Source organism: Microplitis demolitor, chromosome 2 (genome assembly GCF_026212275.2).
Source record: "Microplitis demolitor isolate Queensland-Clemson2020A chromosome 2, iyMicDemo2.1a, whole genome shotgun sequence".
Taxonomy (NCBI): Eukaryota; Metazoa; Arthropoda; class Insecta; order Hymenoptera; family Braconidae; genus Microplitis; species Microplitis demolitor.
The window spans coordinates 20,619,117-20,639,804 of NC_068546.1; the positions used below are offsets into that span (position 1 = coordinate 20,619,117).

A 20,688-nucleotide genomic window follows, 5' to 3' on the forward strand; every position below is an offset into this window, starting at 1 on the left:
GAACGTTATCGATATTGTTATTATCGAGTATGGATAAATAGTAATGTTAATAATAAAAACTGAACATATATAATGAATATATAGTTTTTTATAAAATTCATAACTTATGTGTTGAAATATTTCCTTCTTTGATTAAGAGTCGAAATTTTTTTATATTTTATCACGTGGTATAGATATAAGGCTTTTACCCGAGCAGTGAATGTCCTATAACCCCCGCGACAAATATCGAATTTGCATATAAATCGGGTACTTCCATTTGTAAAGCTTGAGCAGGCGCATCTATTCCATAATATGAACAACTAACGCTTGGATTTTTCTTTAAGACATAATTTGAAATTAAGCAGAAGGTAAATTTACGAAAATTAAATAAATTTACTAAAATAAAAGTATTCATTAATATAATCATGCATTTGCTTATTTTTGAATTCTACTACGAGCCCATTTTGGCTCAATTTTGAATTCGTCATGCATATAGTGGAGAAAGTGGGGCAAGTTGAGACACCATGTAAAAAAAAAGTTTTTTTTTTGTAGTGATGTACGACAGAATCTGGACAATTATCAGATAATTGACGTCAATTGACTAGAGAAAAATTGACCAACAGTCATTTTTTGAATTTGAAATCGGGTTTCGCGCCAATTCAATTTTTATAAAAAATTCACAGAAAAATTTTTTACGAATTTGGTTGGGTTTGTGTACAAGACAAGTGCTTGTACACTTTTTGGCATGCAGGCAATTATTTGATGATAAATTGACTGAAAAGTTGACCAAATTATTTTTGACGTCAATTGTCAGTCAACTTTGCGTAATGGGATTGGACGCATAAATGGCAGTCATTTTGCATCACTGGACGAGTCCAAAAAAAATATGGGCAATTTAGTCACCTGAAGTTTCTAGAGACTACAAACAAACATTTACAAGAAAAAAAAAACAAACTTTTTTTTTTTTGGTAAAAAAATTTATCTTATTTGGGCCAACTTTCCTATATACAAAAAATTTTAATACAATTTCACAATAGACTAGCTAGTAGATGGCGTACCTTGCAACAAAATCGATGAAATTTTTTTACCTTACACCAATTGGGGTGAGGAAAATCAATCTGCGTTTGTTGAATGTAAGAATGTATATAAATATATGACTTAGTAACAAGAGATTTTTTTTTAATCATTTTTTAATCGGGGAAATAAATCGTTTGATTCAATTATCAGAGGCGCTTTTTCGAGAGTTCTTTCTTGGCCCCATCTCGAGGTTCTCTTTTATTATACACTATCTAGGGGTATGACGAAAAAAAGCTTCTCTTTGTCCGGCTTAAGAGTCTCAGAATCGCGTAAGAGGCTTAAGAGTACGTTGAGAAGACATTAAATACCAACGAGCTGTCGTCACAATATTTTATTTTATTTTTTTTTTTTTTTTTTTTTGTGACCTAAACGCCATGACAATAAATATTCTTACGGTTAATAAGTATGTCGGCGAGAAAAAAATAATTATGTTATTTTCTTTTCTATTTAGGGGTTTGTTCAAAATGAAAAAAAAAAAAAAAAAAATTAAAGTGTAATTTTAAAAACGCTAGAGGATAAAAGAAAAAAAAAGTTGTGCGAGATTGAAGACACGGGGGACAGAATCGTTTCTTATTTTTATCTGGTTTTCCAGAGGGATGAATATTTAAGGTGGTGGACTTAATCTGCAATGTAATTCACGACCTAAGAATTTCGCTCGCATATCACTAAAGCAGCCGATCTTTAGTTTTTTTTTTCTTTTAAACTTCCCGCTAAATTGAAAATTTTCAAAAATTCGAGAAGTTATTTTGTAGAAGACAATATACACAAGCCCTGGGCTTCAAATTTAATACTTTTGATAAAAAAAATTTTTTGATTCAATGAATTATGATTTTTTTAAAAAATGAATTTCATAATTTCTAAACCTCAGTTTAAAAAATGAATTTAAATGCTCGATTGTAGAAAAAAAATTATTTTTAAATCGCGTCAAGGTGAATTTGGAAATGATTCAAATTTAAATATTTAAAAAAAAATTTTAATTAAAATTTAATTTTGACATTTAATTTTTTTTTTGTACATATATATTTGGATATGACGTTTAACACTAAGCTATTAGAACATAATAATTTCATAAAATATTTTAATTGATTTAGCTAAAAAAAATTTAATTGCTTATTATTCCAAGTAATGTCATTAAAGAGATAATTGATTATTATTTCAAAGTCATAACACGCAGCCATTAGGAATTGAGCAATTTATATTTCAAGTAGATAAGCACGTACGACATTTTGATAAAAATATATTATTTATCCAAGTTTCGTATTCAATCGCTTTATTCAGAGTTAAATAAAATTAAAAAATCTACAAAAAAAAAAAAATTATTCAAATATTAAAAAAAAAAAAAAAAAAAATGAGAATTTGAATAAGTCCTTGAAAAAAATTCAACAAAAAAAAATAAAACGGCTACATTTGAAAGATAGTGGACAGAAGTTGGACATTAACACGCAAGAGCTTCCGGTTGTCCTTTTTAAATTTTTTTTGAGGGAAGATCTGCGTGGATGAAATGAGTTTCAGAACCGAGCAAGAACTCGTTTTTCTATAAACCCCTTTTGGCACCCACTCTTCTTGATACTCCTCCCTTTGGTTCCTCTGCTATCCTTTACAACAGCCCCCTCCCCCCTCTCTCTGTCTTTTTATCCCTTATGCCGGTGGATAACGTTTGCAACGTAGACCGCAACCGCGACGAGTTGGCTGGGTTTATTGGTTTTTACCGGCACACAACACAGTCCGATATTTTTTTATTACGACGCTACCCGAGCAGGCTTTTTTATACTCACCCCTTCGCATTGTTGCCAGCAAAGAGGGACTTACGAGCGCATAATATGTATCGTGCCTTACTCCCTTTCCCTTACAAGCTAAAAAAAAAGTAACCGAGAAATTTTTATATTTTTTACTCGCTTTCATACTAAAGCTAATAAATTTTTTTTTAAACTCAACGACAAGTTACTTGTCCGCGTAAATTAAAATTAATCGTTAGCAAATTTAAAATTTTTTTTAATAAAAAAAAAATCTTAATTTTATTACTGTAAAAAAAGGGAATTGTATTTAAAAAAGTTAAGTAAGAAAAAATAATTTCTTTTTTGATTTCTGAATGTAGAATGCGAAAATGAGCATCTCGTCTTTTGAGAGCGAGGGTTGCTATGAAGAATAAAAAAAAAAAAAAGTAAAATAAAATAAAATAAAAATAGCAAAGCATTAAACGCAAACAAGGGTAGCAATTTCGTGAGGGGACTTGAGTGAGCTGAGAGCCCGCAACCACGAGAGGAAAGAAACCGAGCCCAAGATACGAAAAAAAAAAAAGTGGGCGCCGTGAGAGGGTTAAAGCTACAGATGGGGGTTAAGAACGGTTTAAAAAGCCCGCAACGCAGTCACACGATACTTTTTAATTTAGTAAAAATGCGCATTCATACCATACAAGTATTTTCGTAGTACCTTTTCTGTACCGCGAGTGGTTATAAAGGAAAGAGAGTTGTAGATAGGGGCTGCAATTTTCTAAGGGGATGAAGCTCTTCGAGGGCTTCTGGACTGACTTCAATGGACTGGCTTCACGTTATGCCAGTTACTCGACTACGATTAAAGACCACCGTCGAGAATATGCCATTCCCAGAAAGTGTAATTGACACGGATTTATTGTTCACCAGTTTAATTTTATTTTTTTTCAACCCCCTGCAGAAATTTTTTCCCTCTTCTCCCAGACAAAACCGACTCATCTCTGGATTTTATAAATCAGTCTATTAAATAAAATTATTAAATCTTATTGTAAGGATCCTTTATTTGGTTTCCGACCCGAAATCACTGAAAAAATTGGGGTAATTAGAAATTAGCCTTTGTTTGAAATAACCGCCATTTATTTAATCGGTTGTAATGACGTACAATGACATTTATTGACAATGTTTGACAATAATTAACCTCAAGATATTTTTATTGAGTTATATATTTAGCGAACTTTAAAGTGGTGAGTAAAATTGTGAAAATGATAATATGAGGACGAGGTTTGACGTGAATGAAGCATGCAAGGGTTGTAATTTTCTTGAAATTGGTAACGACGCTGCGGTCATAAGGGGTAAAGGAAGAGGAAAAGCAGGAGGTTAAAAGGAGTCAGGTAGGTTGGGGAGGGGAGGGGTGACAATCGACTGGAGCTCAGGGTTCGGGGTAGAGGTAGAGGTAGAAGTAGACGACCACGATGAAATAGCTAGTGAGGAAGATAATTCGAAGTAACCACGACAAATTCCAATATCTAGAGAAATATGCGTGGTGGCGCGTCGTTACCAACTTCCGTACTCTATTGGGGGAATGAGTTTCCACAGTAGTGTCTAACCTTCGTCTTATTAGGATAGAAATATGCGGTTTGACCTGGCTCATACCAGGTAACAAAATAGCCAGCAATCCGTAATTAATTACTTGGGTTGAGACTTAAGTCCCCTGTCCCTATTTTTTTTTTTTTTTTTTTTTTGTTCTATTAATCCAATAGCTGAATTGTATAATTTGTTGTTTGTTCTGCTGGTTAATTATCAATCGCAGTGACGTAGTTAATAAATTTACTGAAGGAATAGAAAATTTTCTTACCCCGATTTAGGGGAGGTCGCATTGAAGCTTAAGAAAGAGCCAGTGTGCCCGGCGTAAAGCGATTCTGGGAAAATTTAATTAAAACAATCAAATTATGGGAGGAGACGACAACGAGGAGGATGAAAACGACGGGTGAATCGGTTGGTAGAGCTGGCAAGAAAATAAGGGCGGCTACCACCCGTTTTCTTCACTCATTTTCTCAACTGACTAACCCCCTGTTATTTTCACTGTCACCACTTTCGACTGTAGTCAGCTACTAGCATATTTTCAGATGGAAAAATTTAATTTTTCGTTAATTAATTTCAATGAGGGAGGAAATAAAGCATTTTAAGGATGTTCTTAAGCTATTGTACTAGTGATAGAGTTTATTTTTTATGCAGGATGCAGGATATGTGAGTGAAAGCCCCTCAAAATCACCCCCGAGCTCTTAACCGAAAAGAAGATACCGAACCGAGTATCACGTGCTCGGAAATCCTGATGTATTTTTACGATTCGTCGGGTAAATTCCTGACCACGAGGGCTAAGAAGTACCACTTTATTTTTTGCTTTCAACCTTTTCACTCTAGTCCTCCCCCTCTCTTTAGTAGAGACGCGTGAAGCATTCTTAAGAACTGAACACGTCTGGGTGAAAAAGTCTTTAGAAAAAGTACCGAAAGTGGGACAGAAATTGGGGAAATTTAATTTACAAAAAATCACTAGATCAATTGGAAATACGATAAATAATAAATGTCAGAATTAGAGGGGGTGAAGGTTGACATAAGGGGGTAGAATACACTGGGGTAAGGCACTTTCTTCAAACAGAGGCCTGGCAGCGTTATTGGAAAACGATGATTTACGATAATGGGTTTTTTTTCCCTTACTGGGTGAGACCATCCCTTCTCTTTTCCACCCCCTAGTCTAAGAAGAAAAGAGAGCTCGGGAACCCGACGGGGTTACAACCGCTTTTGAGACTCCAAGGTGGTTAATAACGTTAATTAATATTTCGCAAGAGGTTTGGCGGTCGTGAATACGTACCAGCCTGTAATGGGTGGCAGAGCTTCGGGAAGAAGGGAACACGCTAAGAATCAAGGGGTTGGAGATTACGGTAACGCGTTCTTAGTACGGCAATCTGCCAGCTGGCAACCAGTTTAGACGTCTACGTCGACCAATTGTGGCGACCTGCGACAGTTTACTCTCTTTTCACTAAATTTTCGAGGCCAACTTTTCAAAACCGTCTTATTTAACAAAAAAAAAAAAATCTTTATTATTATTATTTTTAACAATAAATTTTTAATAAAATTCAAATTCCCATAACTTATTAATTATGGGGTTTATGAAAAATATTAAAGAATACTTTTTTATAGAAAATTTAATTCTCTATAATTTTGTTTATATACATTTCTGTCGTATCTGTGATAGATAAGTCATAAATTCCATTTTAAGTATTCAGTTTTTAATTTAGTTAGAAATCTAATCTCATTAATGATCCCGCGTCTTTGAAATTAAAATTCTGACGAAACTATTGATAATACGAAAAATTTATATCTATACAATTTTATAGGAAATTAAATTGTCTACAAAAAAGTTCCTATTGACTTTGTTCGTAAGTTTAATATTTCAAACGCAATTTTGATTCAAAGTCCAGCGGACGACATTTCAGACAAAATTTTTTTTGAAATAATTTAAATTATTATTATTATTTTTATTATAATTATTCGTAGAAGTTGTCAGGATGGACAGTAAGAAAATGCAAATTAATTTTTTATATTCATACCAAGAAATGTAAATCCAGCGCATCAATATTTTATTACGAAAAAAAAAATTAATGTAAATTTTACGAGATTTTACGACAATGTAATCCCCACATCGGCTTGACAATGACGACTGCAAAGACGCCTTGGTCGGTTATTTTTTACTGGTGAGTGAGTAGTCAGCCCTCCGAGCATCGACCACCGACTGTGAGGGATGATTTTTATTTCTCGACCAACCACTTGGACTACGACACAGATTTTCCTTCACTGCCCTCTGATATAAATTTTTAAAAATTTTCTAAACTCACGTAAGACCGAAATTGAGATTTAATTTTGGATCTAGAAGCTAGAGTAGGAAATCTAGGGCTCTGGAGAATGATACAAGCGTGTGCAGAGATTTAGGGGGCTGGGGGTCTGGAATGAGATGAAAGAATGGGAAAGTGAAGAACCGGGGAAGTGGGGAAGTGGAATGAGTTAGTTAAAGGAATGAAGGGTGTGACATAAAGCCGACTACTGAGGATTGCGTACGAATAACGGAAATTAAGTGTCAACTGAAAGAGAGAAGAGTTGCGAGCAAACCCTCCTTGACTCTTAAACCAGTTGGGGGTTCGTTTGTACTGAAGATGTTGAGACCTAAGCCCAAGAATTAAATGTGTACGTTGCTGCAGATATTTTACTTTAGATTAAATATTTCTTTAACTCATTATTTATAAAAAATTTGTATTTATTGACTTGAAAAAAATTTATGACGACAAATATTTTATTACTTTTTTTTTATGTACTCCCGAGAGTCATTTTTGAAATACTTTGAATGAATAATTACATGAAAAATTTTATACCTTATATATATATATATACACATATATATGAAGATATTATTTTGAATTTGTTTCATTGCATACATAATAAATTTTCAAGATGTATTAAAATTTTGAATTAAGTCACTATACTCATAACTGTCCACATGCGCCTGAGCTCCAATGTCAAAATCATTTTCTCCATCTGTCAAAAAATTTTATTTTCATCAAACAAAAATGTGGATTTTTTATAAAATTATCAATTACAGAGACTAAACTTTCGAAAATAATATATTTTTACATTAAAAAAAAAATATGAATTTATTTTGAGTAAATTAATAGTTTTAAAATATAGAATTGCCCGTTTCGCTTCATGGCGCCCATTTCGTCACAACTTGTTTTTATTATCAAATTTCTATAATATATACATATATTCAAAATTTTAAAGTGATGTTAAGTATTGAGAGTAAAATAGGACCCGAAAAAAATTTAATAAAATTGCAAAAAAAAATATTGTGACCCGAAAATTTTTTTTTTTTTTTTTTTTTTAAGAAGATATTGATAAATTATTAGATATTTGCTAAATATATGTAAATTAAAAACATGAATTGTAATTAAAAACAACTTAGACGAAAGTGATCCAGACGGAAAGAACAAAATGCACTGATAAAAATATTTAGTAGCAGCTACTGATTATTTTTTAGTAGCCGCTACCGATTATTTCGGTAGCTGCTACCAATTTCAATCGGTAACGGCTACCCTTACGGAAAAATACTAATGAATACTATTGGAAAACACTAATGAAAAACTAATGGTCTAGTATTTTCATGCAATTATGTTTTTTTCATCATTAGTGCGTTAAATGTTCTTAGTTAGTGTTCTCGGTATTTTTAGTGTCAAGCGTAATGCACTTATTCCTTAGTATCGATAGTATAAAAAATTTGTATCCAATAACATATACGTTAATTACTATTTGTACTAATTAATTGATGTTTATTTAATTTTTTATCAATGAAAAGTTATTCGTCGTTACTGGGGTTCGAACCTGGATCCTTCTGCCTACCGGTTAAAGCTTATATCACTTTGCCATACCATACCGGATTATACTCAGTTACATTTGAGGTCTCGAAATAAAATATATTAAATAAAAAAATAAATAAAATTTTGACTATTTCTATTTTTCATTAGTCTCCTTAATTGATAGAATAATTAATTAAAAGAAAAAAAGTATTCACTGTGCTTAACAACTTCGAAAACAATTTGAGGTCTATGATGAGGACTCAATCGAATGCATCCTGCATTGAAATGAATTTAAAAAAAAAATAAAAATTAATTAACAACAATCGAATACTTGTATTTTTAAAATTATTGACTTAATAAATCAGAAATTATAAAAAAAAATTGATCACGTCAATATAATTACCTGATATAAAATAAAAATATAAAGCAATAAAACAGATAAAAAAAATATTATTCATTATAAAATAGAAAGTTGACTTGTGTTACTCTAAATGTGAGGTAATTATGAAAAATTAAAAAGAGTTATTAATTACTGGACTTTGATTCGAGTTTGACGTATCGTGTCGCTTATCTTAACAATACGTCATAAATCACAACAATGTAATTATTTTTTAATTAACTCGAGTGCTTATTGGACAAAAACAATACGCTATCGTCTAAAAAATAAAACTTTTTTTTTTTATTTCAAACAATTAGACAATAAATTTTTTTTTTTTTTTTTTTTTTATTTTTTTTTTTTCCTTCTGAAGATTATTTATTTTTAATACACAATCACAATCAGTAAAGTTTTATTTTAAAATTTTTACAGTTGGTTTATTTGCCAACGCAGATTATAAATCAAAAAGAAGTTTTTTGATGTACTGATCATTTTCTTTTTCTTCTGGAATCTCTGGTGGATGATTGACTTGACGAGCGACACGTGGATATTCTAAATTAAAAATTCAAGTTATTAAAAAAAAAACTGATGGTATACAAAAATGGATTTTTTAAATTTACTTTTGGATTCATCCACTACAACTTCTTCACCACTATTTTTTTTTGTGGGTCTTCTATTTGACGAACAAGACGAAAAAGTTTTACATAAAATATTTATGTACAATGAAATTTATTTAAAAAATTTTTTTTTTTTTGCTATTAAGTTCGCAGGATTTCAAGCGAAAAAAATTGGCGCTTACATTGAATTCGAAAATTTTTGTTAATATTGAGAAAAAAACTTATGTTTGACCGAGACAATAAAAATATATAATTAAAAAAAAAAAAAAAATTATAATTATTTTATTAAGTAATTATTTTAATTATTAGTTTCGTTCATTAACGGTTTTATCACTCTAATTAATTAATTAATGTTTGAATGTAATTAATATGATTACTATTTTTTTTTTTATTCTTCTGTCGTAACCTATGATTTTTAAATTTGAAATTAAAATTTAAGGTCAGGAATCCGGTTGTTTATATATTTTAAATATATATCTATATATATACGGTAGAAATAAAAATTGAGTCATTTCTCAATAATTTTATATATGTACCACATATATATATTTTTTTTTTCTAAAAACATTTTTTTTTATTTTCAGGATTCAAATTTTTACTTTTAAAAACAAAATAATTTTTATTTTTGACAAATAATAATATTTTTACTTCATTTTATAAAATTTGTCAGAAATAAATAATTTGAAAAAATTTTCAATTTACGAACTATTCATATTGCGTTACAGATGCCGTAAGGGCGTATAAAAAATTTTTTTTTAGGAATTGATGAAATTATATTTTATAAGTATAGTAGAGACAAAAAAAATTATTTTTCAAAAATGAAATTTTTTTTATACGCCCTTATGGCTCCTGGATTTGGTACCGGGAGCCATAAGGGCGTAAAAAAAAGTTTACTTTTCAGGAATCGACGTAATTATGTTCTAAAAATATAATACAAAAAAGAAAATTTTTTTCAAAATTTTATTCTTTTTTATACTTAGAAATTTTTTTTTTTTTTTCAAACTTAAAATTTTTTTTCAACAAACCAAAAAATTTTCCCTAAATTCAAACGTTTTTTATCATTCTTATTCTTTAAGGTTATAATCATGTTGGTTTCAAAAACTAAATTTTGTTTATACGCCCTTATGGCTCTCGATACCAGCCTCGAGAGCCATAAGGGCGTATAAAAAAAATTTGATTTTCGAAAAAAAATTTGTTTTGTCTCTATCATACTTATAGGACATAATTACGTCTGATTCCGAAAAAAAAAATTTTTATACGCCCTTATGGCTCCCGGTACCAGCCTCGGGAGCCATAAGAGCGTATAAAAAAAATTTCATTTTTGAAAAAAAATTATTTTCGTCTCTATTATATTTATAGAACATAATTGAGTCGATTTTCGAAAAAAAAATTTTTATACGCCCTTATGGCTTTTCAACGGTATATTTTGCAGGTATACGCCCTTATGGCATCTGTAACGCGATCTCAAAAAGAATATTAATATAAAGTTCAAAATTTGATTAAAAAATTTGAATTTTAAATAATTAAAAAAATTTATAAATGTGTCAAATTTTTAAACTGGTATACTATTTGCGCACCTCTAGTAACTACTCATGCGCTGCTTTTTTGATAAAAATTTTGAAAAGTAAAAATAATTTTTCAAAAAGTTTAAAAGACTGAAAATTTTCGAATAAAATAATTATTTAAATTTACCTGGAGGGACAGAAATTTTCTCAGGAAGTTCTTCTGGTGGAAAATCTACTTGGCGGGGAACACGCACATGTTCTGAGTTTAATTAGACATTATTCATTTAAATGAAATAAAAATCATCAATTTAAATGGAAATTTGAAAATATTATTACCTATAGGTTCATCGACTATAATTTCATTTTCTGGAACTTCTTCCGGGTGATTTTCTACTTGACGAGCTACACGAATAGTAAGTCCTAAATATATTTTAGTAAAATTTACAGAGCTATTATATTATAAATACTTTATCTGAATTATTACTAAATAATTTATTTAAATTTCTTTAATTACCTGAAGTTAAATTAAGAAGTACGAGTACGACTAAAGTAACAAAAAAATTGATTGTCTTCATTTTTTTAACATTCAATATTTTTATTTTTCACTGGTCTATTTATTTATTATTTTTATTTTTAAGATAACACTTGAAAATATTTACCCGTTATGACGACAGGATTTTAAAAGTTAGGATTTATATACTTGTCTACTTCGTAATTGAATGATGAAGCAATAACTATATAACTATTCGAGATATAAATATCGACTTTAATTGGTTCCAAGAATTTTGAAAACATCTATTAGTGATTAGTGCGATGTTCCATTAATTTTTTTACACTTTTATATAATTTTATTTGATGGACACTAAAAATGTTTTTGTGTGAAAAACACACATTTTTAATTGCTTTGTTATTTTCCATGACGAATATTTTTTTATTACGACTTACATTTAATGACTATGAAGTAGATAATAATTTGACGGTCTAGGTAGGTACACATTAATAATTTTTATTAAATAATATGAGTCGCACTAAAATGATTAATGTTATTATTAATTTATTTTTTTTTTTTTTTTTTTTTTTTTTTCAAATTGATTATAAGCTTTTTTTTCTTGTCCTTAAAATAGAATTGATAATATTATCTGGTAGTAAAAATGTTTCAGAACTAATTAAAGACTGCTATAAAATAAAAAAAAAAAGTTATTGTAAACAAAACATAAATTCTTTAAAAGTAGAAACATTTTCAGTTCTAAAAGATTTTTTATTTACAATTTTAAATCTGTAGAATTTTTCTTTAAATATTTCAGTCCCAAAAGTACTTTCGAAATTTATTCTCGACATCATTGAGTACTACTTTTTAAAAAAATGATCATCAATTACGTAACTCAGATAAAAATTCCCACTTTTTAAATTCTTGTAAACAGTTTCTCAAAATATTTTGCCTTCTTTTGTTTTTCTTTAGATCAAAATTAGACTTTTTCTGTGTATTATGTTTTTTTCGCCTGTTTTTGATTATCTTTATATCAAAAACAGTTTAAAACTTTCATAAAAAATCAAAAATAAATCAACTATTTTAGATACAGACCAAATATAGTCCAGTTGCACTAAAGTCAGATCTAATTTTTGACCCGGGATAGTTATAAATCCTATGTAGAATGGTAATCATTACTATGTTACATAGTAACGAGGATTTTTGAGTCTCGAGAGTCACGGGACAGAGTAATCCCCCATTCTACATGGTAACGTTGGCTATGCTACCATAGGAATGATTACCATTCTTCATTGACGAGAGAACTATGCAAATGGACATGACTACAATGGTACCTACCAACATTTACGATCTTTTATTTATTTTATATTTAGTAAATAAGGTTATGACTAAATAAATAACTCAAGTTACTTTAAATATATGTAGAAATTTAATAAATCTATTGAAATAATTAAAATATTGCTTATAATGAAATATCATTTTTTGATAAAAGATAAAGAATAATTTTAAAAATTTGAATATTTAGTAATAAACAATTTATTTACTTGGTTTGTTTACTTCGTTGTCTTATGTATATTTATTAAACTGTAATGACAGCTATTGAAGCATGGGACTGAGTGGCATTCTACATAGCCCTGATTCCCATGCTAGATAGCGATTTTTACCATTTTACTTGTTTCAATGTAACATAGTAATCATTACCAGAAAAATGCTAATCAATTCTATTCTACATCATTATTTACCATTTTACAAAAAAATTATTCTGGTTACTATGTAGAATAGTAATTATTATCATTCTTTTCTCTTCGTATAGGAAAATTGACTACGATTATATTCAAAATTACTGTAACCATTGTCAATTTTACTATGGGCACAGTAATTCTTCTGTGTTTATTTCTAGTTCCGTCAGGAGGCGGACATGGTCCGTCTATACTATGACACCATGGCATTCCTAACAAGAATAATTTCTTCGTGAAAATATGAAAATTAGTTAAATATAAAATACCTTAATAATTTAATACGATTGAAATGATCGAAAAAAAAGTTTTATTTTTATTTCAATAAAAAATAATCGTAGATTGGATTTTGGAAATGTGATCGTAAAGAGACGTGATCCTGGAAAGCTAGAAAAAGAGGGTAAGTGGGGATAGGGTAGTATAAAAGGGTGCTTCGGCAATCATATTTATGGGTAAGTTGGGTCGTTGGTTGAGTCGAGCCGGAGATCCGGTTGAGATCTCTATCAAGTTACTTATAAGAAAAAAAAATTCTTCAGATATATATACATATATACATACACATGCACACCCGCATCAACATATAAAAGAATATATATATATAACAAGCATGTCTCAGATGTGAACCACGGATTACCCTGGAAAATAGAATTCTTTACGAGATGTATCTATATATAAATAGGGGTGCAGTATTTTTACGGTGTATCTATATACGATATAACCATCTATACGATCTCAAGGATATAGATTTCTCATTTCATTTCTTTTTTTTCGCGAAAAATTTTCTTATATAAATATATATACATAAGTGTTATATATGTATATAAAAAAATAAAAATAGAGAAAAATAAAGAGAGAATGGAATCAATCCCCTTAGATGTGAAGAGCAATCGTCCGTATAGTAACGTGATTCGCTTCAATTCACCAACTCTATATATTGACCTACGAAGCCACTCTTGTCATTGTACCAGTTGGTTATTTATTACTCAACTGTTTCTATGTCTGGATTAGTAAAATTTTTTATTTCAATTTATTTTATTTGCTGGCGCAATTAGTATGGAAGATCCTTTAGGGTTTAATGGAAATTTTTCATAGAGAAAGTCTGGTAATGAGTCTGGCGAAGACACCGATTCTTGGTTTGTAATTTAATTAATGTCGTTATGCTAATAATTTTCTTATATATATGTATATATTTTTTTTTTATTGACCCAGGATAATTCGCGAAATTTAAATAAAAGAAGAGTCAAAAATTGTGTTCAAACTATAGGGGACCACTAGTGTTAAATTTTGGAAAAATCAATTTTTTGCATAGTTCGATAGTCTTTAGTTTCAAAAATAACATACTAATGTTTTAGTGCATTCTTGAATAGTTTTTTTGAGTTATAGCCATCTGAAGAGCAGCGCTTATTGGTTCTCAAAAATACATTTTTCAAAATTGCTGCAGTTATAACTCGAGGACAAAGCTTCCGATCGATTTGATTCGAATCGCAGCTTCTTTTATACGTTTCTACGTACCATGAAACTCTAGTTTTCCGATCGAATCAAAAATGTAATTTTACCAGGCCAAAAACCATCAAATTTTCGCGCGAAATTTGAAATTTTTTTTAAAAACCCCGCCATTTTGTTAAATTTCAATTTTTTTCTTAGCCCGAGGGTCATGGTCTGAAATAACTTCTAGTTTAATAAATTTTTTGGTTTTTTTTATTTCCTGCACTCTGAAGTTCGCTATCACTGCAGCGGAGGACTTTTTTTTCAAGCCTTAGGAGATTGTGAATAACTCGCTGAATTTTGAATTTTTTGGTTCAAAAATTTAATCTTATATTTATTATATATCCACAAATATATCCTTGAAATATTGAAATATTCCATGCAGTAGTTTTCTTTAAAAAAATTCCCAAAGTCATCTTTTTCAGAAGGTCACACTAGTGGTCCCTCTTAAGTAAATTCAAATTTTGATAAATTTTAGAAGTCAGTTATTCAAAGCTCGAGTATAATTGTCACTAAAAATAACAATAAAGCATTTTTCATTAAAACACTTTAATTAATTTGGAATTGTTGATTTTCTTTCATGTCTTTACTGAAACTTTAGTAACACTCGACACTCACCAACTTCTTTAATAATACAACTGTTTATATTCACACTTTTTGTAACAAGCCCCAGATTACATAATAAAAAAAAATCCCCTAAGAAAGACAAAGTAAAAAAGTAAAACCGTGTCAGAAAAAGGCAATAAACATAAAAACAAATAAACGTATAGTATATTATAAAAAATACTCTTCTTAATTAATATCATAATAACTATTATTATTATTACTACTGTCGCCATTGTGTTAAATGTATCCACACCCTCCTGAACTCAACAATAATAACAAGCACGCCGTCATGAATTGCTAATCTCACATAACAACTCCCTGGTACCATATTTTTTTTAACTGCCTCAATAATAATTTTTATCAGACTTAATAACGAACAAAAAAAAATTTCTTTCATCTCCCGGCCGTAAAAAATTAAAATTTATTTATTTTTTTTTTTCTTATCAATAATTTAAATTAAACTATCGTGAGTATCAACAAAAGATTTAAGTGGCCCGATTTATCAGACGATGTTGCTTTTGATAATGAGCTGGTGAAATGGCTTTGATCAGACGTTAATTCTCGTAAGCATTTAATAATTTAAAAGGATATTTTATCGGCAGTGTGAGGCTGCGTAAAAGCTCTTATAATTAAGCAAATATCTCTTTCGCTCTAATACATTTTATTATATTCTGGTTTATTCGTAGCTACAGTCCACTAGTAGGAACCCTCGACCAAACGAATCCCATAAATTCAAGACTTATGACGACGATCGCGCCCGAAAATGGTTTCCATGGATTCTCTCACTGCATTTACTCTTTCTCTTTCCTTTACTTTTACCCTCACCCTGGCACTATTCTAGCCCATCAAATTTTCTCTATCTAACGCTCATGGTTAGACTTTCGTCTCTTTTTATCTCGAAAACGATCCGGTCTCGGCAGCCGAGAGCAAGTTAGTGAAATGTCTTTGCGGTGATTGAGCAAATATTTGACGAACTCGGCGACGTTGGAGCTAAGGGATGACAAGTGAGAGAGGGAAGATGAATTTTAGTCTTTCTAGTAAGTAAAGAGAAACCTTAAAACTTTATATATATGTATATAAATATGATATATAAAGCTGTTGAAAAACAGTTAGGAATATTTTTTTTTTGCTCAATCTCTAGAGATAAAAATAAAAATAAAATGAAAAGAGGGTTAATGAACAAGTGACGCTCATCGGGTTTTCACGAAATTAAAACGCCTGGAATTAGCAACGAGTAAATTAAGAGAAACTGAGAACCGAGAAAGAAGACTGAGGTCGCGTTAACAGGGACATTTAAAAAACCCTTAAGCATCAGCAAGTCAACCCCTTTATTTTATATATTTTGTTTTTTTTTTTTTTAGTCTGGATTGTACGCGTGGATCTGGCGTCACGTCTCTGGCTTTTGCTTACCAATTATACAATTAAGTTAAGTATCAAGGCTATAAAACAAACGTCATTACAAACCTTAAACCCCTAGATAAATTAACAATTTATACTTCTTTGTTCTCGGAAAATTTTTCCTTTTTAAATCTCTATAAAATAAATATTTTATTGTGATGACATGAACTTTGACCTCAGAGATCGTTTAGAAAAATTGTATAGTCGATTTTTACAAAGGGAAGAAAATTCATTGGAAATTATTAATTTTTCCATAAATGAGGAAAATTCTGTTCATGCGAATCCGTATCAAATATAAAGATATGGAAAACCCTCCTAAGAATAAATATTTCATATCCGAAAATTTGAAAATTACTTGAGTCTAGAAAATTAATGCTAATCCCTTGTGGAAATTTTTTGGGCATTTCTCTGAAAAACTCTGAAAAAGTCTGTAGAACTGAAAATGTCTTTAGAACTGAGTTTTTCAGCGAAAATTCCGGGAAATTTCCACCAAGGATGAGCCTCCACACGGAGAAAAGAATAGTTATAATTCGTATGTAGAATGGTAACCATTACTATGTTACATAGTAACGAGGATTTTTTAGCCTCGAGAGTCACGGGACAGAGTAATCCCCCCATTCTACATGGTAACGTTGGCTATGCTACGATAGGAATGATTACCATTCTTCATTGACGAGAGAACTATGCAAATGGACATGACTACAATGGTACCTACCAACATTTACGATCTTTTATTTATTTTATATTTAGTAAATAAGGTTATGATTAAATAAATAACTCAGGTTACTTTAAATATATGTAGAAATTGAATAAATATATTGAAATAATTAAAATATTGCTCATAATGAAATATCATTTCTTGATAAAAGATAAAGAATAATTTTAAAAATTTGAATATTTAGTAATAAACAATTTATTTACTTGGTTTGTTTACTTCGTTGTCTTATATATATTTATTAAACTGTCATGACAGCTATTGAAGCATGGGACTGAGTGGCATTCTACATAGCCCTGGTTCCCATGCTAGATAGCGATTTTTACCATTTTACTTGCTTCAATGTGACATAGTAATCATTACCAGAAAAATTCTAATCAATCCTATTCTACATCATTATTTACCATTTTACGAAAAATTAGTCTGGTTACTATGTAGAATGCTAATCATTACTATTCTTTTCTCTCCGTGCACAACGAGGGTGAAGGCTAAAAGCAAATTATTGAGTATTATATTTTAATTTAAAAGGAAACTCGATAATTTATTCTGCGATTCAAACTTTTCAATTGTTTTCCACTTTTTAAAACATACGAATAAACGGAAAAGGTGGATGTGTGTTTATACACATAGCAAGAGATGGTTTTCTGAACGCCCTAAATGAGAAACTAGCTTTTACCTCGAGCATACATAATGCATAACTGCGCATCATTGTATCACCATTTCTTCTGGGTAAAACGTGGTATGGACGGATGGAGAAATCGTGAGGGGTCGTACATATATATACTATATATGTGCACACAGGGTGAGAGAGGTAAAAGGAGTTTTACGTAGGCGTCGCGAGTCCAAGGGTGAAGAGAAAATACTAAAGCTCTCTTTGTATTGCAAAGGCAGCTGCCAACGTGACAAAGACACCAACAATCACGACACATGTGACAAAGTGAAAATATATGCCCTTGTGAGACATTTAAACTCAAGCTTTTCAACCCCCGTATCATATCTTCTTACAAAAAATAAATAAATAGATATTTTAAAATTGTTCTAAAATAGAACAATGACAGTCCGCAATAAAGTGATAAAAGTTTTGTAGAAAATAATTAGATATATATATTTATATATATATATATATATTTTTAAAAATGTATATTAGTATTAGTTTGAAAATGTCTGGTGAGAAAAGTTTATGAGGAGGGAAGAGAGTAGGGGGTGAGAAAAGGGGATGCGAACTGGTTGCATAAATAAGGCGAGGAAATTTGCAATTATGAATCGGGACTAGAAATACACGGGTGCTTTTCTCGAGTCCCTGACGTGCATCGTTGTCGTACGTGGGGTTGGGTGGAAGGGTGTATACGTGAAGCCTTTAGTCGAGAGTGTGGGCTGTGGGCTATGGGGTGTAGGTGGAAAAGAGAAGAAAAGGGGTGGGGTGGGGGAGAGAGTGTCAGTGGAAAAGGGTGCGACGAGGCTGAGGAGATGAACGAAGAGGCGGGTGTCACGGAAAAGTTGAAGGAAGCACAGCTGACGAGTATGCAAATGTGGACCTCTACTCTCATACTCACTCTTTCTACCCTTATCCTCTTCACCCTCACACTCTCCTCTCCTCTCTTCTCATATATACTTGGATTTCATCCCGTCCCATCTCATTTTACTTTCCTCACTCTCTTACCCTCGGTACTTTGCTTTCCTACTACCCTTATCTGTGTACTACGAAATAGTGCAATTCTGTGTGCTCCAGGGGCTTGGCATTTGTGAACAACTTTTATAGAATACACTCGGAAATTTAGACGCAGACGTACACGTAAATATAAAGGATACAATTGTTAAGTTTGTATACAAGTACTAAAGTTTTGTTAATAATTAAAAAATGTTATTATTTTTTTTTTTTTAGTAAAAATGGAAATTCAAAACTTTGTAGTGTGCAGTGAAAAAGCTTCAATATAATAAATATGTATTTCAGCTGAAGAAATTTTATATGCACGTGGTCAATTGAGTATTAATTTGTGATGAATAAATAATTTATGTAAATATATGACTTATGAGTTATGGATATTTGATATATATTCAAAAAATTTTAAATGCTTCAAAATCAACAGAGTGATTTATTATTTATCATTAAATTATAAATAAAATAATTAGTTGGTTAATAAATGATAAAAAATTTGGCTCGGGCGATCACCGAAATTAAGTAACATCGAGCATGATTACTACTTGGCTGGGTGACCGTTTAGCGACACGTCGGGTTCGAACGAAGGTCTCTGATCACTAGGCGCGGAATGAAGATTCAGTGATCGGTAAAATGGGAATTTTATCGACCACTGGAGCTTCACTCAAACCGAAAACTACTGGCTAGGTTTTCTCTGTGGTTTTCCTACGCCACTGCACCTTCATTGCACTAGGGAGGTAGTAGGACATCACCGTAATGATGCAGTACAGTACAAACACAAGTTGGGCCACAGCCGCACAAACCGGGCATAGGAAAATTGAGCTGAGTTGAAATTGCATACCATGAGACAGCCCGATGGCCTACATACATGGTGAATTAATAAAAAAAAAAAAAAAAAAAAAAAAAAAAAAAAAAAAAAAAAGAGAAAATAATTATTATTTTATTAATTGATTTTTGTAACTATTGGTTTTTTTTGTCGATTGGTTTTAATCAATTAATAATACTTTTAATTTTGAAATTAAAATTTAAAGTCAGGTATCCGGTTTATATATATATATATATATATACATATATTAGGGTGCTTCGTTTCCGGTGAATGTATTTTTTTCATTGCTAATCAAGCAAAATATTGTTTTTCATGCTAGAACAAAAATTCCTGCCAAGTTTGAGCTCTTAATTCCAATCCTAAGTACTTTCCATTTGATTTCAAAGATTTCCCATTTAAAATACACGTAAATCAAATTACTTTTTTTTTAACTTTCTAATACTCAGCTGCATTTTATGACATCAACGTGGTTTTGGTCGCAAATTGTAGGGAATTTGGTGTTCTTCGAAAATGCCCACAGTAACTTAGCTGTAATTCCAGCTGTTTCACTGATGCCCGCTGAGGAAGTTATTTTTCGTATGAAATTGACCTCTATTGGCTTGCAGAACGTAAACCAATGAATGCACACCAAAAATGTTAATGGGAATTTTATAGGAAATTTTATTCCCTTAAAAAAAACCCTATGAGTCAAGTCGCTAAGTCCATAGTTTCCGAGTTATAGTGATTTTAATAATTTAAAAAATATAATATTAAAAAAAAATGACAATTGATATTTCATTTTTTAAATTATTAAAAGCACTATTTCTCTCCATGCAGCCTTTCATTTTTACAAAATAATATTTTATAATATATTTGTTTCGTTTTCCGTAACTCGATACAAAACAAACAAATTACTAAGTATCGACTCGTTCTCCTTGATGATAAGAAATGATAGAAAAATAAATATTTTGTACTCGACCAATGACATTCAATTTTCGAAATGTCTATTAAATAGATAAGGAAGTTTGCATATGTAAATTTTATTATAATTATTTTTCTTTTTTTTTTATTCTATTGCAAACGGAAATATTATCAATTTAATTGCAGAAATGACAGCATAAATGTATATAAGCA

At 30.4% G+C, this 20,688-nt stretch overlaps 1 protein-coding gene across 2 annotated transcripts; it reads right to left on the reverse strand.

Annotated features, from left to right (window-relative positions):
• Positions 1-8,938: 8,938 nt before the first annotated feature.
• LOC103577660 (uncharacterized) lies at positions 8,939-11,380 on the reverse strand. 2 transcript variants are annotated; one of them, XM_008558406.3, is made up of 4 exons: positions 11,180-11,380; positions 11,002-11,067; positions 10,853-10,924; positions 8,939-9,095 (listed from the first exon to the last, which is right to left on the reverse strand). In XM_008558406.3, the coding sequence occupies exons 1-4, from the start codon at positions 11,238-11,240 to the stop codon at positions 8,998-9,000; spliced, it is 297 nt and encodes a 98-aa protein (XP_008556628.1). In that variant the 5' UTR covers positions 11,241-11,380; the 3' UTR covers positions 8,939-8,997. The 2 variants fall into 2 exon arrangements, with proteins under 2 accessions (XP_008556628.1, XP_008556627.1); XM_008558405.2 differs by having other exon boundaries at positions 11,002-11,085; positions 11,180-11,371.
• Positions 11,381-20,688: the final 9,308 nt, after the last annotated feature.